This window comes from Melopsittacus undulatus, chromosome 1, assembly GCF_012275295.1.
Source record: "Melopsittacus undulatus isolate bMelUnd1 chromosome 1, bMelUnd1.mat.Z, whole genome shotgun sequence".
Taxonomy (NCBI): Eukaryota; Metazoa; Chordata; class Aves; order Psittaciformes; family Psittaculidae; genus Melopsittacus; species Melopsittacus undulatus.
Genome location: NC_047527.1, coordinates 72,574,116 through 72,598,708, shown reverse-complemented (window position 1 = coordinate 72,598,708; position 24,593 = coordinate 72,574,116). Strand labels below are relative to the sequence as shown.

The 24,593-nt window shown below is 38.0% G+C and overlaps 1 protein-coding gene across 1 annotated transcript in view; it reads right to left on the bottom strand.

Moving 5' to 3' along the window:
• Nucleotides 1–6,348: 6,348 nt before the first annotated feature.
• ADCY2 (adenylate cyclase 2) overlaps nucleotides 6,349–24,593 on the bottom strand; it is a 205,386-nt gene continuing 187,141 nt past the window's right edge. The window contains exons 20-25 of the mRNA XM_031052834.2: nucleotides 21,643–21,801; nucleotides 15,102–15,248; nucleotides 13,852–13,959; nucleotides 11,705–11,819; nucleotides 8,152–8,276; nucleotides 6,349–6,853 (exon numbers count right to left, since the gene is read on the bottom strand). Of these exons, the coding sequence (XP_030908694.2) occupies nucleotides 6,701–6,853; nucleotides 8,152–8,276; nucleotides 11,705–11,819; nucleotides 13,852–13,959; nucleotides 15,102–15,248; nucleotides 21,643–21,801 (807 nt within the window). The 3' untranslated portion in view covers nucleotides 6,349–6,700. The remainder of the gene's footprint in view (nucleotides 6,854–8,151; nucleotides 8,277–11,704; nucleotides 11,820–13,851; nucleotides 13,960–15,101; nucleotides 15,249–21,642; nucleotides 21,802–24,593) is intronic.

Here is a 24,593-nt window from a genome sequence, read left to right as displayed (position 1 = left end):
AAACTAAGCTTGAAAAGAGCTCTGAAATCACATCTAAAAGATTTATCTCTAAGTTTGTTTCCACTGTTCACATATAACTCATTATGTTTAACATTTAAGATGGCATTAAACTGTATTATAAAATGGAATTCATATCATTAAAAATATTGCTGGATGCCTGTTACAGATTTGTATTGTGTGTCCCCCATTTGACATAATTAAAATCAATGCTTTTCAGTTAATTTTTCCTTCCTAATAAAGGTATGAATCCCTTTAGAATTATAGAATTATCTGAACCTTGCAAAGGCTTATTCTTCCTTGTCACCTTTTGCATGCTTCCCAGAAGCAGGATATTAATGCACAGGGGTGTTTGTTCCAGTTACAACCAGATTTAGATCATGAGCTACTAATATGCTACTGTTAAGTGCATGTTCCAGTTACAGAGTTGCACAGAAGGTCAGTCTGTTTCCCTAGTAACTTAAATATGAACATGTAAATAATTGTGAGAGGCCGATGGAGCAATTTTAAGCTATATGGTCAAAATGACACATTCAAGTACAGCTGAGCTCAGAGACCAAAATATTAAAAGTTGCTTTGAATTCAGTGTTTGAAGGAGGAGAAGTTCGATTGCCTGCCTTTTTAGGGAGCAGTATTATCCCTCTCAGGTTCTTCTAAGGTTCCTGATGTGTACTTTTATAGCCATAAATGTCTCAAAGGCAAAAAAAATCTTAATTTGTGAAGCAAATGGTAAGGGGGCCAGGAAGGAATATGACAGAGATGACAGAGAGGGGAAAGAAGACAGGATGGACACAGGAGGACAGATGATATATAACTGAACAGGTTATTGATATGCAGAAAAACCACAGTAGCAGTTTTCTTACTACAGGCTGGCATATCTGTTTTAAACTCACATCACTTTATCTGAGATGGCTAGCCTGCTGTCAAGTTACAGCTTAGCAATTCATCTTCTGTCCTTGCTGTTTGACATTAATGTGTATCAGATTGCTGTGTGTTCCCTATCTTCAGCTGAGCCACAAAAGAGACAATCTTAGCCACAAACGTTCCATTGATGGCCCATGAAGAAGAGGCTGGAACAAAAATGGCTCAAAACCTCTGCCCCCTTTCCACTACCATAGCTTTGGTCCAAGCCAGTTGTTTTACACAAGTGCTTGTTTTTTCTAGATCCCAATTAGTGACAGATGCCCATCTCAAATAGGAAGACTTCAAAAGTTTTCTGAAGGAGGTGCTTGACTGGAGAAGTACACTTTTCAAATAATCTTAATTATTTTAATAATTTGAAATCAACTATAAAATTATAACTCGTCTACTGATCTAATTTGCAATTATTATTTTTATGCTGATGTGGTTGGTTGATCATGGCTGGACACCAGTTGCCCACCAAAGCTGCTCTATTACTCCCACTCTGCAGCAGGACAGGGAAGAGAAAATACAATGGAAGGCTTGTGAGTCAAGACAAGGACATGGAGAAATCACTCACCAATTACCACCATGGGCAAAACACACTTGATCTGGGGAAATCAGTTTAATTTATCATCAAACAAATCAGAGTAGGATAATGAGAAATAAATCCAAATCTTAGAACACTTTCCCACCACTCCTCCCATCTTCCCAGGATCAGCTTGACTCCTGATTTTCTCTACCTCCTCCCCTCCAGCAGTGTAGGGGCACAGGGAATAGGGGTTGTTGTCAGTTCATCACACGTTGTCTTTGCTGCTCCTTCCTCCTCAGGGGAGGACTCCTCACACTCTTCCCCTGCTCCAGCCTGGGGTCCCTCTCACAGAAGCCAGTCTTCCATGAACTGCTCCAGTGTGGGTCCCTTCTATGGGTGCAGCCCTTCAGGAACACACTGCTTCAATGTGCGTCCCTTCCATGGGTCCAGAGTCATTTGCTCCAGAGTTCCCCGCAGCAGCAAATCTGCTCCAGCATGGTCTCCTCTCTCCACGGGGCCACAGGTCCTACCAGGACTCTGCTCCAGCACAGGCTTCCCACAGGGTCACAGCCTCCTTCAGACATTCCCCCTACTCTGGCATGTGATCCTTCATGGGCTGCAGCTGGAGATCTGCTCCATGATGGACCTCCATGGGCTGTAGGGGAATCTCTGCTCCAGTGCCTGGAGCACCTCTTCTCCTTCTGCGCTGACCTTGGTGTCTGCAGAGCTGCTTCTCTCACACATTCTCACTCCTCTCTTCAGCTGAAGTTGCTCCTGTACAGTAACTTTTTCCCCTTCTTAACTGTTACCCCAGAGGTGCTGCCCCCATCACTGATGAGCTCCACCTTGACCAACAGCGGGTCTGTCTTGTAGCTGGCTGGAATTGGCTCCACTGGACATGGGGGAAGCTTCTGGCAGCTTCTCACAAAAGCCACCCCTGTAGCCCTCCCACTGCCAAAACCTTGCCATGCAAACCCAGTACAGCTGACTGAAGTCTGCTGAATGGATACTCTGGATGAATATGCTGTTCAATAACCCTCTTGGTAAGTAGAGTAATACATGACTATATATGAGGTAACATTACTTTCATAAACATGTTATTTGTAACATTTTGGAGCGCAAACATAAAAACTTTAGTTGAGAAATTTTAATTTTTCAAATTACTTCATGTTCATTTTTTTTCCTGTCAAAACAGACTTTCATGAAGAGCATCTCAATGGCTACAGATATATTTGAAACATACTCAAAAATTTCAAACAATTCTTGGCAGAATCTTTTTTTTTGAACAGTGGCATCCTGCAACATAAAGGGGTTCATATCTTCATAGTTGCAAACAGGATTAAAATGTCCTTATCTTGCCTTTTGGCATATTAAAAATGACATTGAACTGAATAATTCCTGTCCCTAAATTTGAAAACATTTAAAATGAATATGTAGCGAACCAGCTACAGTTGATTTATACAGCACCTTTGATAAATCCACACAAATTTGAAGTACTTCCAGGAACAAAAATAATCTCTTAATTGCATTTTATTTAAGGCACATATATCTCATTCTACATTTGTTTCCTTCCCAGAGTCACTCCACTATTCTGAAAAAGAAAAAAAAATAAAACTAAAAAGTCCTACTCTTAAAATCCTTTGGGGCCCACCAGTAAAAAGTGTTGAAGAGTTCTGTTTATGTCAGGTGAAGGAGGATCTGATACTGAAAATGAAAAGAATTAAAATATTGTCACAGAAGCACAACCAAGAAGAAAACTAGACATCAAAGGAAAAAGTAATCATTGCGTTTAACAGAAATCTCCTGCTATGTGCAGCATCCTGACAACATAACTATTTGTCCTGATACAAGGTTCTGAAAACAGGACAGGCTTTCAACAGCTCTACCTTCATATGTGCTCAGCTGTCACTTTAGAAACAAGCAGACTGACCTACTTGTATCTCAGTAGAAAAAGAGAAGGTCTTTAGGTATTCTACAAAAAAGAGGAAACATAAAGGAATATTAAGAGAATGAAAAATGCTTTATACAGCATAAATAACATGGTAATGTCTCTTTAGAAGCAGCAGCTAAATAGCATTAATTTACAGGTAATCTCGAATATTTCTGTAGTTCACAAAAATATCTGCAAGTCTAATCCTTCTTCCTGTCTTCTGGTGGCCCTCTGTAAATTGGAGCAAAGCTTTGCCTTTGAAAAAGAAATCCAGCAGGCTCCCCAGGTGTTCCTGTTTGAATTCATTTTCCCATACCGCAGTGAGTCTCTTACATCGGTCTTCTGGCTGTTGCCTCATGGTGTGAAAGACGTTGGCACTTTTGGAAGTCACACTCTTTGTAGTTTGCTACCAACCTAGGAACTATGGCACCAACACAGAAATAGCAGAACCTGGTGAGCCCTACTGCGATGCAGAATATATGGAATGTCAAATACTGATCTGCATGATTATAATAAAGCTTTTCAGGTTACACACTGATACATGAGCAGCATTACATCCAGTTATTGAGGACGAGGAAATTGCTGCAGGAGAGGATGAAAGAAGATACAAGAACTCTGGGTCAATCTAGACAGGGGAAAAATAAAACAGTATAAACAGTAGATGTAAAATGCACTGGAAGACAAGAAGTATTTATCGGATACAAATAGCTTCTTGGCACTAGAAAGATAATAATAATACTCAGCAACTGAATGCTAGAAAGAGGATGGTATGCACCTCTTTGTCTAGGCATCATACTGCATACATAATCATCTTTTGCTGGCTTTTTTGTTCTTTAGCAGAATTGGGCTGCAATAATCCAAATGCAACTAAAAATGGGAGAACACCAGTGAAATACAAGTGCTCTAAACAAGGGCATATTAAGCATGCTCATTAAGCATGCACATACTTATCTTTCACTGGGCCAGTCAGCTTACGCCATTCAAATGTTTTAACTTTTCATGGCTTACAGAAATATAATATTGTTTCACTTTCATAAAAATCATAGAAACAAGGCTATTGAGCTATGTACAAGGTTTGCTACTGATGTGCAAGAAAAGAAATGAAAAGCAAAATCCTGACTGTACAGCTTTTATACGCATAGATACTACAAAACAATAAAATCAACTTTACATAAAGGGTTTTCATACACAGTAAGAAATGATTGCTTTGACCTGTGATAATACCAAATTTAAGAAAGAGATTAATACATATATTTTTTTAATTGTTCCTTTATAGGTTTTATAACCTACTGGGGAGGAGGGATTTAGGAGAAGTCTTGAGCATAGCTAAGTTATAGCTTGTTTTAGACAATGAATGGGACATTTTTTCTGCTGCCATGTGAGCTATTTGTAAAGTCTTTCAATTCCAGTGGAAAATATTTATCATAACTTATTAATTAAAAGGAAGAAATCATAAAGACAGCAAAATATTTTTACTGATATTTTATTAGATTTAGCACCTATCTTGAGAGTTACTGATCACATCTCCAGATCTGGGTGGAACATCAAGTGTGATATGTTGGACATAACTGAAATAGCTTGCATTCTGCTTTTAGACTCTCTTAAAGGGATCAAAATTCAGGTTGTCTATTTTACTGCAAATGTAGGCATTTTGAAAACTACTATCATTCCCATAGTGGGCAGATGGCTGCTCTGAGTAAATCATGCCACACTCTGTGAGACCATGGCCTCATGCCATTTATTCGTGACCCACAATTTTGAGAACTCCTTCTGAAAGGACACCGATGCAATACCAATGTAAATATCTATTTAGTGATTGAGAAATCTGAATACTTTTTACATTTTAAGAACATGCCAAAGTTAATAGCATATAAATTGACTTCTATATTCATATGGTTATCAGTCAGAAAAAAAATCTTGTAATTATATGGTCTTTTGTAATTAGGTATTATATTGCTGTTGTGATTTTATTAAATTTGGTCTTGTTAGGAGGTTATGACTGAAAGAATGTTAATTTCAAGTAGTGATTAGAGCAAAGCAAAAATTAATCTTTACTGTTTATACTCCTTCAAAGGAGCATAGATAGTACAATTACTTGCCTTTTCAGTCTTTCACCTAGCTCATCTATAAAGTGTGAGACTTGTAAATTAAATGGGATTGAAGTTAATGTCAAATATCCACAAATTGGCAATTTTTGTGTCTTCTGCTGATGTCTTGATAAAATAGATTCTTTCAAATATTCTATGGACTCCAGTATTGTAATGGTTAAGTGACAGGCATGCAAGGGCAAAAGAGGTTGTCAAAGGGCAAAACAAACAAGACTTTTCTTCTCTTAAACAGCTTCTCCTAGCCATTAAGCATTGCAGGCCAGTTGCAAAGTAGCAACACTGCAGCTGTCTCCAGTATCCTGCATTTTGCTTGTGGTTATAGATTTGAGGTAAGTCTTCTGTATCACCTAGGGAGTAAATGACTGCAAGTGCCTACGATGCCACCCAAGACTGAAGACAATAGAGGTGATTCAGTTTCTGAAAGGCAATAGCAAGTCTAGCAGATATAATTGAGGCTAATAGTCTGCCTCAACATCTAACTGCTGAATAAAAAGCGGTAGCAGCAGCAGCAGCAGCAGCAGCAACAGAGGATGCAGAAGTTTAGAGCGTTAGAAGCCATAGAAGGAAGCAAAACTAAGAGACAGCAACAGTAAGACAAAGTACATATAAACTTTTAATGAATTAACCTTACAAAAGACAATAGCTTCAAAACATTTGACACGTTTGTACAAAACTATTCCAGCATTGTTAGTTCTCTCTTCAGAAAGAATGCCAGCAAGCCACCCAACGTGTCCCTGGCTATGAGATGCAACTGGTGATCACATCCAAATCATGTGTGGATAGAGTAAACTTATTTACAAATACTGTATACTTTAATACCAGATTAGTGGATGCTATTGGGGAGCGACTGTATTTTCCAGAAAACACCATGCATCAGAAAATAGTATGCACCCCTAGCTTTATTGCCTTTTTTTCACGCATTTGTCACTAACATCTCTTTAAAGTCCTTTCAGGATGAGTTATCTCCTTTTCATTCCTATTCCTTCTTTTCTTGTCTTTGAATAACAGTGCAAGTAGCAGTACAATCTTCCAGTCCTATAGTGTACATTGCAACTGTCCTTGAACATAAGGAATATCAAGGTGCAAAATGATGGCTCATGGGACTATTCTGCAGCCATATTAAAATAAGTGCCACATACCAGAAAATAGCACGCATGTTAAGGGCCAAAATGTAGTTAAAAAGTGCGTGATACTTTCCTGAAAATATGGTACTGATGACACGTACAAGCATCTTCAAGATGCCATGTTCCCTTGTGAAAGGGATCTTGTCATTTCAGTATGTACAAAGTATGTCTTCAATTCTCCTTTTCCTTTTACATTTATTATTCCTCTGCAAGTGCTCATGTACCCCAGTGTCTGCAGGACGTTGTTTGTCTCCTCTGTAACCTGCAACAACACAGTAATAGAATCAGTGTTGATAACAGAGCAAAACAGAATCTTCTTCCACAAAGTAAAGAGAACGTATGTTCTGAGGAATTATAAGGGGGTTGCTATAATGCTTATAAAGGCCTTTAAGGGTCTCATGTGAGGTTTGAGCACCTGAGCTTTCAAATAGTCTGTTGCCTATTTTAATTGCTTACATTGTGTATCAAATTTGGCGTAATCATTTCTGCAGCTAGGATTGCAAACATAGTAGATACACAAATGGCACTAGGGACAACACTCTTCCTCATACAGCATTTTTTTCAACTTCAGGAGGTGTTTTTCTTTCCAGTAGACCCAACCTTCCCCATCATTTTGCAAATACCAAGGCTGTGTGAATGGCGTGATATTAAGATATTAGCGTCAGTGTCAGAGATGCTGTTGCCAGTTTTGCACATAACTAACAGTGAACCAAACTGCAGGCAGTTCTGCCATTTTAGGTGAAAGGCCATTAGAATGGGGGTTGTTCAACAGCATCAGTTGTCTCAGACTGTTTCTTTGTGAAACAAGCAACTGTTTTTAGATGTCATTGCTTTGGCATCCCTTCTGTTTTAAGTTTTGACCACAGTTGGTAACTTTACTTTTCCATTATTTAGTTCTGAATAGTCTTAATCATAGATTCAGAGTGCTCTCAATTGCATGCTGGGATTCCAAAGTGCAGGGCAGGATACTAGGCAGATACATAAAATGTGATCCATGACTATGGTATCACTGGAAAGTTAGTAAATTGAAGGTCTTTTCTATAAGATCTATCTATAAACAGATAATAATATATAAAGATTATTAATCAGCATAGTTCACTGAAAGGGAAGTTTCATGATCACTTTATGGATTTAATTCAACAGTTATGGTCATTGAACTTTATTTAGAAATAACATCAGCAATGCCCTTCAGAGATAAGGTAGCCAGCATTTTACAAGTTTTAAAATCTGCAGAATAAAAATGTGATTTCCCTCGAATCATCCTCTTAACCTAGGGATGCATTTCTAGACAATCCATTATGTCCTCCACTGTATTCCTCTGTAGGGTTAAAACAAAGTTTTGATTCTCCTCCCATATTGCCCATAATTTTGTTTTAACTCTTTAGTTTCCTGCCCAGGTTCTAATTCTTCTGAAATGCAAAGTTACAGCTGGTAGGTAATGGTTTTTTGTAGGCATCCTTAGCTCCAAAACACAGACCTGTTTAGTGTACAAATAGGCGTTTTTTTTAAGCATCAGGCTCAAAAGTTTAAGATAAATACTAGTACAAAAGCAAAACTTACCTGTATTTTGTCTAAGACACCAGTGCTGTCCATCCTGCTGGCCACGTTTACTGTATTGCCCCAGATATCGTATTGTGGTTTTTGAGCTCCAATTACTCCAGCTATTACAGGTCCATGGTTGATACCTGGAAAACATCAGAACTTAAGAACAACATCCATCAAACAGGGACTCACAGAGCAGCTGGTAACATACCAAGCCAATAAACATGGTATTTAGCCCATGCCGAATAGTGAATAAAGCTAACAATAGTTTGTTCACAAATGCTTTATTAACAAATGTACATTGTAAGGGTGAAGAACAACATGGTACAGTCCAGTATTAGACTCTGGCCATTTTTAATCTTGCAGTCATTTTGTATCCTATGTTATGTTTGTAAAGAGAGAGAGTTGTACTCTGCTAGTAGGGAAGGAAACCAGGAGACAAAATCAAAAGCACTATCATTAACCATCCATCAAATATACTATAATTGTAACTCTAGTTACAGTGATGAGCAGAAAAGCCAAGTTAGATGAGCAGGAAAGTCACGTCAGACCTAGTGAGAAATAAACTCTGGGCAAGCAAGTAGTTTGGAGTTCTAAAATTATCTCCATGTCAATGGATCATAACTGACTTCTATTAATTCCTTGATGGAAACCATCACTAGGGATGTATCTGTGCAGTAAAATGAAAGTGTGATTGTAGACCAGGGAGGCATTTCAGAGATGGCTCATGTAGTATGGATTATATGTGACATGGCAGCATGGGCTAGCAACCACAGTATGATCCCACTTGGAAGCCCTGGAAAAAGCGACTGCAGCAGCTAAATTTAGAAAACTGGGGACATAGGCAAACCCTAAAGGATACCAAATAGAACCTGCTAAATATTTGTCTAAGTGCTTGAGATTAAATGCACAAAGGGACTCTAGGCCTTGCAACACACTACATTAACAACCAGGCCATGGGTGTGTCTTTCTGCCTCAGATCACCCAATGTGTATAAAGCACTAGGGACCTAAGAGTGGAATCCACAAAAGCCATCTGCTGAGTAGCCCAAGCTGGCTAGTAGAGAATACCAAACAGATGTGTGTGGCATACGTTCTGCCATGGTCCAGAAATTAGGGCAGTGTGGTGCGACTTTCCTACAAAAATATGATGGGCAGGAGGTGACTTTATATTTTTTACCTCTTTTCTGAACCATTCTGGTGGTTTGAGTAATACCTCAGGAGCTGGAGAGCCATTTTCAGATCCCCTGTCCTTCAAGGAGACTTCTACCTATATCTCTTAGGAATGCGTTTTGGTCACCCAGGATTTCTGGGATGTGCTGCTCTATGTCATTCCTGCTAGTGCAGGTCTCTTTCGCATGACACGTGAATGTTTACTGGGGCAAGGCTGAAAGAGTAGTACTGTCAGTCCAGGTGAATGCTCTAACAGAGGGTGATACCATCTGTCTCTTTCTCTCATATCCAAAATGACATTTAATTATTACATGAAAAGGAAAATACTGTTCAGCAAATACTATTCTGCAGGACAGACAGAGAACATCTTATTCCAAAGTATCCTACAACCTGGGCTCATAGGATTGATTCTCCAGGGAAGAGGGATCCCTATGCTTGAACAGCCTCAGCCAAAAGAAGAACCAAATTAAGGTCACCTACAACATAGACAAATGTTTTAACCATAAAGCTATATGGAGAACAACATGTGAGCCTTTATTCTGTTCTTGAAAAAAGCAATGCCTGTGCAAAACTGGCTGCAAAAGCTTACCTGAACTTGTCTAATAAATTAAGCACTTTAGTGAACAGAAGGAGAGGAACACCTGAAATATAACCTAGGTGCTCCCTTCCCTTGCCTGACAGCGTCAGAGTAGGCTGTGTACTTCCTAAGGCACAACTATCATTTCAGGCACTCACAGAAAATGAAGGTTGAAAGCTGAGACCTCTAGTGAGTTATGATTCAGGGTTTAGATGCTGGCTGAAGAAGGCTTTCACAAATAGTGGTTTGGGCTTAAGTCCTTTCAGTGGGGATATTATCAGAGGTTCAGATGTTTCTGTGGCTGTAATTGCTATGGATATCAGATGTTTTCATGTGGAGAAGTGAAGATAGAAAGTTGGAGACTTCAATGGTGCCTGTATTGGATTAAGGTGGCAAAAGTACTATTTCGGGGCTTGCATTCCTTTGTACATTTAAACATTCCTCATTTCATGAAGCAAAGGAGTCTGACTTTTCAGTAGCCTATAGCAAACACTTTAAAAATCACAGTGGGAAACGTTTCCCCTAGAAAGTTTGCTTCACAATTCCCACTTTAAAGGAGTCAGTATTGCTTTACTCAGTTTGCAGATTCAGCCCCAACTCCTAGTAGCTCTTTATCTGTACTGACATTGCTGATAAAAGTATGTTTGCAAGTATGTAGCATGTCTTCTAAGGCAAGAAGAGAACTTTTATTCTGTATGGAAATATGGTTTCTCTACATGTTTGTTTTAAACCTGTCAAGTTCTTTAACACTTTGAGAAGGAAGTATACTTCGGATTTCCTTTCTCATTTCTTTAACTGTAGCAAGGAATACAAAACCGACTGGAAAAAGGAGCGCTCTAAGGAACATTTCCAGTCAGAAGATAGCAAATTTTGCCAGTGGGTGGCACTGTGAAATAAACATGAAAGGAGCAGCCTGAAGTAAAAGCCAGTGGCACAGCAAGGAAAATACAAGACAGGAGAATAACTTGGAAATCAAATACTTCTGACATGTTTACAGGATTTATGGGTTTCCAATATTAATTTAATGCTTTCATTTCACACTTTCCAAGTTACATATTACATTGTAAAATTGCTGTACTGCTATCAGGAAATAAACATTTTGGAACATATGCTTCTTGACCAGCTTTGAATTCATTTATTTCATCATCCTTTCCATGGCTTACTGTAGCTGCCTATTTCTTTTTTAAATACCATGATACACAAGTAGAAGCAACTATAAACTGAAATATAAGGGATATCCCTTTCAAATGAAACAACTAATCATCTTTGCTCTTATTTGTCAATAACCACAAAATAACAAAGAGAAATACCCTCCTTTGTCTAAAACTGTGATGGAAAGGGTGCATTTTTTTGTACGCTTACTTGAATTTAGTGCATCTAAAATATTTCAGACTCCAGCCTCACTGGCACCTTATAGCTCCTGCTCTCCAAAACCATTTATATGGTTTTGTAAAGCCATGTCCAGAATTTTCTTGTGTCCTTAGGTATTAATAAGCTTAAAAAAATGTGGTTAACAATATCTAGAATAATTATTATGGAGTTACCATAAAATTATTCAGAGCCATGTGAGCATTTTTTTCTATTGCTCTTTACTCAGGAATACTGTCCTTTCCCGAGTCCTGCCTTGAAACACGCCTTGCAACAACAGCAGCCATGGTTAATGGGCAATACCACATAGGCTGCCTTCAAACACAGTAAAGATGGTGCTATTTACCTTCATGGGACTTTTGTTCAGTTCTACTAACACTTGAATCAGCTGATACTTCACAATGAATTCTCCCTCTCCTCTGTGATATTCTCATAAAAATTCTGTGATACATACCTACTCGTAACTTGAAGTCATTGAATGAATGCTTGTTTATGACATCCAGTTTTGCCACCAAGGCAAATGCGAACTCCACCATGGTTCCTATGTGCATATACTGTCGTTCAGGTTCCTGAATTCAAACAGCCAAACAAATAGAGTAAAATAGTTTCCCTTAGCCTTAGAGAATACAAACCAAAATATTCATAACACTTGAAAGCACTTAAACCCTCAGATATGTCCTAGAAGATGGTGTCCTGTCCAGCATTAGTTAGATCAAACAATGGGCAATAGACCACGATGCATTTTACTTACAGAGTCAGGCAGTCTGGAGGTGATAGGTCCAAAGCATACATAATCTAATGTTTTGATTGTCAAATAACTGATTAGCTGCTACCTAGTCCCACAGGCACTCAATAGCTATGTGTGCCTAAGATTTGCTCATTATTTTATCTAAGTGTCTGTGTCTATTTTATGCCCTTAAATAATAAATAACGTTTGTGGACAGCCCCACAGAGACTTCTCTCTCTCACTGTTGCACATCTCAGTACCCTAGTTAACGCTTAAGAACTAGTGAAATTCACAATTTTAAGAGTTTCTCTAATGATCTCATCTGGTAGAAAAGCAAACATCTCTGGGAATCTAATAGACCTGAAAATGAATAAAATACAGGAGGAAGAAAGGAAGAAGGCAACCCATCCTCTGTCCCCTCATTTCGTAGCTCAGAGCTTACACCACTTATAAAACCTACAGGCTTCATGTCTCCTCTTACATCAACAGTGTAGCCTGATTTCTAAGTACTGGTTTGAGTCCCAACAAGGAGAAAGCTGATTTTCAGGCTCCCACAGCCCAGAGTAGGCCCCTGACAAGAGAATTATTTCATAAGAGATGGATTCATCTCTATGAGAAATGACTAAATCTTCCTCATTTCTTGAGATAAAGTGACAGAAATGATGGACAGAAGACAACTTCAGGAGATGATTCATGGAGTAGATGCATCAGCCTAGGTGGGACAGTAGCGGTAACTGCCAGAGCAGCTGTTTAGACGAATTAAGCCTGCTTCCTTTGGTGTTCACTCCTACTTTAGACAGATGATTTCATGTTCAGTTGATGTATTCAGACCCCATCCTCAAGCACTTAGTCTTTCTTGGGTGTTTGAAGCTGGGGGCAGTTCCCAGCAGTCTGCCTAGCAGTCAGTCACTGCCACACTAGGTACCGAGGTATCTGTGCATCATATGGTATCTGGACTGAAAGCTAAGTCTTGGTGGATTTCTTTTGCAAACATGTACTGAAGTACCAAACGAACACTAAAACTTGGATCTCTTGATTCACAGCTTGTGGAAATAACTGAAATTATACATTTCTTCACTAGTTTTAGTTGTGACTGGGAGCTCCTCTGTCTTCTCATCTTGTCTACAGTTCTGTATTTAATTCATCCCCTTCACCTCCCTGTATTAAATGTCAGAGCTAATTTAAAATCAGTCTTTTGCTCTTTTTTAAAAATTTTATTGTCTTTTTGTCCTCAGGGCCCTTAGGGTCTATAGTTCAGGTGTTAATTGCCTCTGTCTAGAAGGAACATGAGTTTGGCAAGACCACAGTTATTCTGAGCAGAGAATGTATTAATTCATAATTGCTTTCTCTGTCACTAACTGGTAGTACTCTAAGGATCATGGCAAAAGCAAGGTTTTTGCTTAAAAGTTATATGAACTTCATTTCAACTGACTGAAGTTCCAAATCCTACCCTATTAAGTAAACAAGGAACAAAGGAATACATTCTCAATGCTGAGCCTGAAGGTTCCACAAGTGTCTGGTTAGTGCGGCTACTCAACCCTCCCAGCTTGCAATGGAAAATACTAATTTTTGTAGTGCTTTTCACACTCTACAGATCCAGTTCTGCTGCAACATGTAGAGATAAAATGCTGTATTGTATTTAGAAGGCCTGTTTTAGACTTACCAAATACAGAGGTGGCATTTTGAAACCACAGTGTGAAGAGCAATAATTCAGAGACACTATTAAACAAACGTATACACTTGTTGACTACAATACAGTCTATCCTAATATAAAAACACCTAGGCCACAACATTATACATAACCTGCAGTTTAATAAATAGTTTTAGCCTTCATTTGAACATGAATTTTATTAACCAGGAACCTCTTCCTGTACCTGACACTGTTCTTGGTTGGGTGTGGCACTCAGTCCTGTTGCTGCCATGTAAGTACTCCCAATGGTCTTTATCTTTTCAACTCCACTGAACTTTGGCTTTGACAGTAACTGTAAAACAAGGATGGTTATTCATTATTCAGATAAGCTGCCTTATTACTATAACAGCATTGTTACTCTAACAGCATTTAGATCTTCAATTCTTAGAACAGTCTCTTAATAAATCTCAAATGGCTTCACAAATATATACAGGACGAAGGACTTAAGGGTGGTTAAAACAATGGTTACAGCCTCCAAGCAAGGCGAATGTCTGTCTGCTAAAATTTAATCAAATTTAGTCCCTTTTCATCACAAAGGACTAAATTTATAGTAATAATAATAAATTCCATGTTATTGTACATACAGCTGTTTAAAGTCAGTAGGCTTTGCACTCATTTGAGATTGAAACTGAGTCACCATGTGAGACAATAGTTGAAGATATAAGCAGTTTTCCAAAAGTGAGCATCTCTTCCACACCAACAGGACAGTCAATGCCAACAGCACTAAAATACAAGGATTTTAGTTCATATCCCAGGTTGTTGTGAACATTCCAATGTGCCCCACATGGGTTTGCTGATATAATACCTTCTATAGCTGCATGTCCACAAATCCAGACTGTCTTTCTGAGTCATAACATGGTCTTAATGTCTTTAAGACATATACTGTTCTCGGTGAGACCTTTACAGTTACACCCTTGTCACAGTCCATCTGTAGTCATACTCTGTACTTGCTTGTAACTTCAGAGAATGGAATATTAGAACTTACACAATTCTTTGATTTGTTCATGTAATCAACTGATCAATGCCCTGTATAGTGAGACAGATCAGGTGTAACACAAAGCTGTATCAGTTTAGGGGACACAGATTTACATACCTGACTTTAGGCAGTAGTAGTTAGAAACTGTAGTCAATATATGGCATGTAATATGACTGCCTCATGAACTGCAGCTAAAGGGCAAAAATTTCTTCATCAGATATACACATAGGATTCTTACTACAGTGAATCAAAAGCGATTGACTATGTCAGTTCAATATCTGACTTATCTCATGTCAACCTCTTTTTCCTTTAATACTCCCTGTTAAGTAATTTCCATGTGATTAGGCACACAGAAGTTCTTTTCTGACAGCTCTCTCTTTCAAGTACATTTGCTTACTGTTGCATACCCTGAGTTATAAGATTGAAACCATATGTTGATTGCTGTTAGAAGTACATACATCATCGAAGTCAGCAATGATCTCATTTAGCAGCCTGAGACATTCCAAGCCTTCCTTATTTACATCAGATTCTGTGTAAAATTCCTTGAAATCCGGAACAGAGGCAAACATGACGCAGACACAGTCATATGACTGATGATAGAGATCCTGTCCAAAAGAAAACAGAATAAAGAAAAAAAACCTATTATACCCAGCACTAAATAAAAATTTCCTCATTAATAATATGCAGTATCTTTTTTTCTGAAAAGGGAGGAGTTGCAGTGGTTGGAATGCCTTAAGATGGTGGTTGGGTAGTTTTTGCATCTAGTTGCATGTATTAATTTTAAATAGTGTATAAAGGGACTCAACACATACAGCTGAAAATATTTTAGTGATTTAAAGTTACTTCTTTCCCTCCTGAACATTAACTCTGTGAACATAAAATGTTCAGTAATTTATTAGGTAGGACCCATTTCTGAGGCTTCTTATAGAAAGAATTTGGTCTGGCTTGTATGTCTGAAAATACATTTTGGAAAAGAATATCTGATTTATTATTAGCTGTTCGTGTTATTGTAATAACTAGCAAACTGAACAAAATAATAAACTGAATACACTACAAATGCATAATGCAACACAAGCCTGACTGAGACCTCATTGCAGCCTTCCAGTATCTGAAGGGGGCCTACAGGGATGCTGGGGAGGGACTCTTCATTAGGGACTATAGTGATAGGACAAGGGGTAACGGGTTGAAACTTAAACAGCAGAGGTTTAGATTGGATATAAGGAAGAAATTCTTTACTGTGAGGGTGGTGAGGTACTGGAATGGGTTGCCCAGGGAGGTAGTGAATGCTCCATCCCTGGCATTGTTCAAGACCATGTTGGATGAAGCCTTGGGTGATATGGTTTAGTGTGAGGTGTCCCTGGCCATGGCAGGGGGGCTGGAACTAGATGATCTTAAGGTCCTTTCCAACCCTAACTATTGTATGATCTATGATAGTTCCTAACCAAAAATAGCAAGATCCCCATTAGGACAAAATAATTATAATTCCTATAACAAGGAGCTGAGGCAAAGGGAAAGAAGTCATCTGAACTAGAACTCATTTATGTGAAATTCTCCACTGCCTTCTGTGACCACCTCAGCTCCATAGGAATATGCTGGTGCTAAAACTGACCACCCCCCACCACCGCCCATTCAGTTGGAGAAGGTGGATGATTTTCACTAGATTTTTTTGCCCCTTTGTTCTCTAGGGATTCTGTAACGAGAGCATCACTGAAGCTCCACCACGCCTCTGGGCAGTGGGGATGGAATATATCACTGCAATTCATCATTATTATTTGTATTCTTATAGCTGAGCTGGTTGTACCTGACGTCCAGCTTACAGCCATATATACAAAAGCAGTATTACTTTAACGTGACCTGATTGTGCAAATGAAAAGCAACTAAACAAAATGTCCAAGCCAATGAGTCCACAGTCAGATTGCTACTAAACTTCAAAGGAGTTCTGGATCTCCTGTGTCCTCCTGCCAAAAGAGTTTTTCATAAAGAACTAATATCGTGATTATATTTTTCTGCCATCTATTTTATCAATTTCCATCAACACTTGGTTAATAAATTTAACCTATATAATAATGTTAAATGCAAATGTTAAGTAATAATGTAAAAGTAACATATAATTTAATCCATATAATGAAGTAAGCAAATGGGGGGGAGAGGGAACCCCTCTGGCTGGATGATGTCAACTGCATTTATGCAATTGAGGCCTAACTGAATACCTGACTAATGTATTTAATTTGAGAGTGTGGTCATCCTATATGCATCTATATTGCCAGAACAGCAGATGTACATATCTGGGAAGTCACTTTAATGCCAGATGAGCAGAATCACCTGAGACAGAGTTTCCTTCTCTTAGTCAGTTATGGAAGAAAGGCTAAAGAGGTAATTTATCCTAATGTAAACACTCAAGAGGAATACCTGAAACTCTACAGGATGACTCTGACTCTAAGAAATTCAGAAGCTCAGTCCCCAAATGACCTCTCTCTGCTCCAGTCTTCCACACTTAAAACGAGCTCTGCTCTGTAATACTGCAGTGACATATGCTGGGGGCTGTCTTGAGTGTTTATGCACCTCGACTCACTGCAGATATACTCAAGTAAGCTTGAAATTAGTGAATTGGAGCAGTAGAAGATGAATAACAGGCTTAGTCTGGAAATGTTTAGCTTTTGCAGTCTGCCTTTTGCTTCACATCTACTTACTTCAGGCATGCCTACACTGAAGCTACAGTAAAATTTTCCTATACATACAGTCAAAAGTCAAGATCTGATGTGCTAAGTGCTTTTCATAGACAAGTTAGCAGAATAGGTACAGAGATTACATTCTGTGGTTAACTCGGCTTTTTTTCTATTTCCTCAAGTCACCTTCCTTGTAACTTAATTTCAATTTTGAGTGAAGGAATTCAGGCCAGACACAGTGCTGGTTATTAAAAGAGGACTGCATCACAAATACAGGGCCTTGGTAATACAATGTTATATAAAAGACTGGAGGGAGACACACCAATATTTATAGGAGAATGTAGATAACTAATATTCAAAACATGGATTATTACAGATACCTTTGAAACTTTACCTTACAAAATAAAATTGTATACATCTGTGATAAATACTTTAAAAAAAATAGAAAAAAATCAGATTCCTACCAGACTGAAAAATCCAGTAAATTAAATCCAGTCAAATTAACAGGACACAATAATACATAATTCTGTTGTCCTAGGGATTGCTAATTGGTAAAAAAAGTTGGTTTTAATTTATCAGCTAAACATGAGATAGCAGCTGTTTTATTTGCTTCATTGAATCCAGCTGATTTTGCATCCTGAGAACGCAAAACATGCCAGAATTACATTACGGATGGGATTCTGGTTGTAAAGACAAAATCTAGGCACAGAGGTGATATTGGGACACTGCCATATCTGAAATAGTACTTAGAAACTAGCACCATGTAAAGGTTTATTTGAGAATAAACTTCAAGTCATAAGAATACAGGTCTTTCAGGAGGTACAACTGAACCCTTACAGGAAAAGTAGACCAACTAGCAGAGCTGCAGGCATATGATATTACTGCACAATATGAAGCAGAGATAGTAGAAGATGGTTTCATTTTATCACCTCATAATATAGGAACCAGAAGATAAACAGGACATTTAAAAGCAGAATAAGGAATGTTTATTTCATTACTATTCAACAACATGAAAGAGCTTAAAGGGTTAAACACCTGAATGCTTATGTGAATACTAGAAAAATGTGTAACTAGGAAGCATATACAAAGCATAGGCAGAAGCAAAATACACCCTTACATTTACAGGTAAAAGCACAAGGATCAAATAGTACATTAAGCTTCAGCTGTTCCTCAAACTTTAGCTGAAGTATCTAACACTGAATACTGCTAGGGCCTTGCAATTGACTAGACGGCTGATAGGCAGCAATGATATTTACTACGATTGTCACTGAAAAAACAGTCTATCTTATTAAACAGGAAGACCTAATTAGCTATTAGAAAATGCCTTTGCTGTCCTCCTTGAAAGCAGAAATGTTGCCCAGAATAAATCATGGCAACTTGCACACTGCACAGTCATCAGGAAGACAAATATGACTGAGCAAAAGACAGGAACAGAGCTTCGAACAGAAGTGCTGTCGTGACACAGGAAGATGAGTGCGCATTATGCTGTTGGCACTCCACCCAGTATGGGGATAACCAACATGTAAGATATGTAAAGTCATGCCTGACTGTTAGAATTACAGACATAAATCCTATTTTTCTAAAACCAGAGATATCACTGCTTCCTCTCCTCCACCTCAAAAATACATGAACAGATTGTATATGAACAATTGTCATATGCTGAAGCTCAGCAACAGTGTCCCGTTTCTCTTACTTTCTCTCTAATACTGGGGCAATATCCACCTCCACTAATGCTCTATAGCATAGTAGCAGCACAGAAACAACAACAAACGGCACTGTTTATAACCAGATGAGTAGTAATTGTGGCTGTCACAGTAAATGTCAGAGAAAGTAGGCTTTCCCAGCTAGTTTATTTTGCTCATTCTTAATAGTAAAGACTGGCAACTGAGTGTCTTAATTTTCCTGAGTAATTCTCTTGAAACAGTACTCTCCAAAATGTTTAATCAGAAAATTAAATGCAACACCATTCCAGGAACAGCTTTGCTTCTCTCAAGAAAACTGAGCCCGTCCTTTCTTCTGCAGTCAATTCCTTTTATTTTTTTCCCTTTGATAACATCTGAATTACTGTTGGTTAGCTTTCGTTACTGTCCTCTCTTCTTCTTCAGTGTTTGGACATCTTGTCAGAATGTAGGAGGGAAATGCTTCCCATTACACCTCTTGGAAGGGTATGTTGATGAGCTTCTCTGGGGCAGAATTTCTGTGCTAAGTAGGATGCTCACTCTAACCTGTAGCTGATGAAACAGAATTGCTCTTGCTGAGTAATGTGCTTGACAATTAGCTTGCAGCACAAAAGCTCCTGAGCTCTTTTTACTAATAGGGGATCTAGATGCTAACAGCATAAATGAAAAAGCTGCATAAGCCAGGTGCAGATATATTTAATCCTTGCTCTGTTTCCTGCTTTTAGTTTTATATTTGTTCCTATCTTTCTCTCTGTCAACTGGGAAGTACCCTGTTTGGTACCCAGCATGCAGACTATAAGCAGAAACTCGGTTCCAGAGGTTCTGGTAAAGCAAACAAACCTTTATTACATTTTGCTCTGAAGTAACTTTGCTTTTCCCATATCAGCATTAGTTAATGTGTATCCTGCTATGAAAAGACCTTTGTTGGTCATCTAAAAGTATAGTCCCATTACTCTCAGTTAGCATTCATCCACTCATATATTTCCCCTTTCATCCTTGCTGCCTGCTCTTCAGCAGCACCCTTTTCTCCATTGAACTGCATGCATAAAATTCTAAGAGAAGTAGTATTCTGAAACAGACTATTTATCCATTAGATTAATTTTCATCTCAAAATTGGGTTTAAACAGAAAAGAATATACATAAAACCACATCAACATGAGTGTTTGCAACTAAGGAAAATGTGGGCAAATTTCAATTCAGTGTATGTTGACCTACCTAAATATCCACACAAAGAAAACAAAGGCTTGATCTGTCTTAATGTATTCTTAGGTATATACACACACATACAGAATGTCCTTTAAGGGTCAACACATTCTTGCTGACTTTGAAACAAATCTGAGGATACAACAGATGCTTATAATCCTGAATATTTCCAGGGATTTGAAAGGTTCTTCCCTCTTTGAAAACAGTGTTTGAAGATAAACAAAATAAGAAAAAACTCAAGTTTTTAAATTTATTTTTTTAAATGGATGCCACTAAAATAATGACAAATCATTTTTACTTCAGCTGACATGATAGATTGGAGAGCTAAGCACATTACAATTCCTGTTCTTCACTAAATTTACTAAAGCTTATTTCAACTCAAGAATCTTGAGGGGTGACAATATAAATCCAGTTGCCAATACAAAGGTGAGCAGATGGTGTTGCTCTGCTGGGGAGCTGAGATGGAATAGCACATAAATGAGAAAGCAGTCTCCTGATGGTTTGCCGTGTTTAATGCCTGAACTGAGAACTGGAGCTGTGCCAACCTGGCTTCCAGCCAAGGTCTTCACTGGATTCAAAGGAACCCCGCAGCAGTTTTTATTCGATATTAGCTACCAAATGAATATTTGCAGGTAGCACTAACACACTGATACAAAGTACTGATTAGTAGTGCTTAATGCAAACCACAGTGAAAGGGAAGACACTATCCTTATTGACTCGAGAGATCAAAAATTAATCCCTAAAGCTGCTGTCTCCCCTCTTTTGTCAGTCCTGGAACAGTTGCTTGGTATGCACAAGTAATTCAAACTATTGTTTTTACAATCTCTAGAACTACTAAATGCTTTTCTTTTTCTAACCTTTTTTTGTTTTATTAAAACTGTAAACCAATATTAGGAGCAGATCTTATTTCCATCAAAGTCAACAGGGAACTTCTGGTTGACTTTTCTGTTGCTTGGATTGGGCCCACAAGCAGCAAGTAAACAGGTAATTCAGTGTACAGAACCTCTTCCCAGAATTAACACAGCCACTTTAGTTTAAGGGGAAAGGTTAATTTTCACTCCAGTAAGCAAGATCTCCAGTCATCAGAAGAAAGTTCAGAACCTGGATGCAACTCCATTTTATTCACAAAGGAAAAAGTTTCTGAAAGCATATGATTTAATTTAAATCTGTGTTAATTCAACCATCCCGTTCTTCCTCCTCACCCTTTTCTTACCTTCCTTTGAAAGGCAGAGTGCACTGCCATCTAAGATAATCTCATATTTTTTTACTTCAAGGCACCTCAGGGTGCATTCAGTACTGTAAAGCAAGCCTTTCAGGTAGGCAAGGGGGAATGAAAGTGACTGTAAATCTATAATCTCGCTGTATGGGCCTACTGTTCAAATCAGCAATAAGTGGCATTTCCATCATATGCTGCTTTCTTACAGAGAAGAGGATATATAGAGATGGCTGACCTCATTCTTCAGGTTTCTTGCCAAGAAGTGTTCAGCTACGTGGGCTGGAAGCACATTCTCCAGAAGCACCCGATTTAAGTTCTCCATGGTTTCAATCTCCTCCCGCTCTTTTTTGAACTTGTTCTTCCACAGGAAGTCTAACCTACAGTAATATTCATTCTGTTACAAGAGGACACAGAGGTAAAGAAACAATAGGCATCTTGTCCTGCTGGAGTACAGGTTTAAGAGACAAAATAAGCACAGTACATCACCCCTACAAGGCTGTTATTTGGCCACTCAAGTACAATTCCAGACACCACAGAAATCAAACCTCAAGCACGCAATATGTGACATACATTTCATGAAACTTACATAGCCCTCCCAACAAAGTGGCCCATAAAACCAGGAAAAAACTAATGAAGTGCCTTAAGCAGTGAAAGCTTTATTTATTTACTCTCAGGCTTTAGTAGAAATTAATTCCAGAAATCAAACACTGTTATGGAAACAATTTACAGTTTTGCAACTTGACATGGTTTATTAAGTGTAGAATTTCACTTGCAGTAATGGGCAATTGAGGAATACTCTAACTTTTACCAACTTATGTCATGCAGTCAGCCTCGTAAGAAAAAACAGCCTAGTAACATGCCTTAAGTTTATCAAATCATTATCAGGTTATCAAAAATGGCCCAGTCAATTAAGCCAACCCAGCTGAGTTTGTTGGGTTTTGTTTAAATATCCCAGCAATGAAAATAACTGGAAAGATATGGAAACGTATAATATTCTTGGAATATCAGTATTTTTGGAGATCTGGTTTCATGAAAATTATGTTGAAAAATAAGGAAAAACACATCTCTGTGGAACTCTCCCTACTTCTTTGCGATATTGTTAATGTTTTGTCAAAAAATCTCTGTCATTATTACTACAGCAAAGCCTCCACTAGCCTAATATAAATCAAGAGCTATTTCAGTATGGTTCAATGGTTTCATGTTATCATGCAGCCTCAGTAAAGACTATGCTATTAACCAAGGGAACATGATTATGATGACAGTCTTATTATAGAAAAATCTGAAAATGATAGCTAGCATTATTAGCAGTCAGTAAGCATTCACATAAAAAAATGAGAGTAGTCCTGGTTGGACAGTGGCTGTCACAGATAAAAATGATTCATACATGTTTTGTTGAGATCACGGCCAAAGACAGAGTAGAAAGTTGAAATGAGATGGTATCAAAATGATTTGGAAAGCTTTTAGAAAACAATGAAGGCAAAAACTGGTGGAGCAAAAAATGTATCTGCAAATACTTGCAAGATGAAAAAACAGTACCCTCAGGTTGCCTTTAAATTGGCTGATAAAGTCTGGGTTCTATTTAGGTACTTAATTATGAAAACAAGAGAGCTCATTCATACCATGAAATCCTTATTGACAAATTCTTTTGTGCTGATACATATACTAATAAGAACAGAATGCAGGCCTCAAATTCACTGTAAAAGAAATATTCTGGCTCTTTGGACACAAAGGTAACATTCTTCTGAAAGTAAAATGGGACTTCACATCTTAAAAAGGATCATGATGCATCCCAGAAATCTGGCCTTGAGATGTCAAATAAGCAAACAAGCTGGATATTTTCAAGTAACTACATATTACTAAGGGATATTTGCAGATTATAACCAAATGAAGAGTGGGCAAAGAATTAAATGTGTGTAAAGACAAACATGAAGGATCAGTGAACCTGAGAACAGGCTTCTGCAGGAACTTGGAAACAGGATTTTATTGTTGTTCTCTAGCATCTGTATCAAATGGCAGTTATCCCTTCTATAAGACAGGAGATCATGAGCAGCTTTTTTTTTCCAAAACTCACTACACAATGCAAAATAGATGGAGTCACATTTTCAGAATGTCACATTTGTATGTATATTACATATTTACACACTGAAGTTCCCCACATGGATGATAAATTCAACTGCTACCACATGTACTCAAGCAGAAAAAAAAAACCAATCAAAACCTGGGATGTCAAAATTACTTGCATAAATTGAAAAAAGTAAACTGGATGCCTGTTGAAATTAGGTATCTATTGTGACAACTTTGTACTGAAAAGAAAGGGTACTGGGTAAGCTGAAGTCTTCAAAAGGATATGTTTCTTTTTTAAGAGTTAATATTAAACAGATAATTTTATTTTCTGCTTTTTATTTTTATTGAATGAAATGTAGGCTGCCACAAAAAATGGCAAAGAGAATTCAGAAATAATCAAACAGAATGTATTCTAAACTTTGTTTTGAAGTAAAAAAAATAAAAATCAACATATATTTCAGAATGTCTATTCAGGCTTTTAAAAGAAAAAAACCAAACCACCACAAACCACACATTACCTTATTAAAACTTATTTCAAATTCTGTTGGTGCTTTTTCATTTGTTGTTGGGTTGGGGTTTTTTTAATGTTTGCATGATCCATCCAATTCAGTATACAGGCCATCAAAGATCCTGTTCAATCTCTGTAGCCTTACAGTCATATGAAAACCAAGATTGTTTCCTACTTTAAATGTTATCTCCCGGACCTTTTCAAGATATCAGGATGAAAGTATCTTGGAATGGCTCTGCAGGCACAATATCCTTGAGATACAAAATTTTCCTTCCTCATCTTATGCTGCTTTATTTGACACCACTTCCCAGCAGGTGAACATAGTAGAATGCACAAAGAGGCATGAAGGACATTGCATTCCTCCGAGTACCACAGATTAATTGGCTTCCGCCAGGACGAGAGACTACCATATATCTGGGCAAGGCAACCCACAGGTTCAAATCAGCGGTAACTTCTTGAGCAAAAGTAGTTAAGTGCAACAGGAACTGATTTCATGTGTCATCGATTGAACAGAGATGGATTTATCTCTATTTTTAAATTCTAGTGGGACACTCACCTGGGTCTCTTTTCAATATTTGCTTAAATAAGGCAATGAACTAATTCTCCTCACTGAA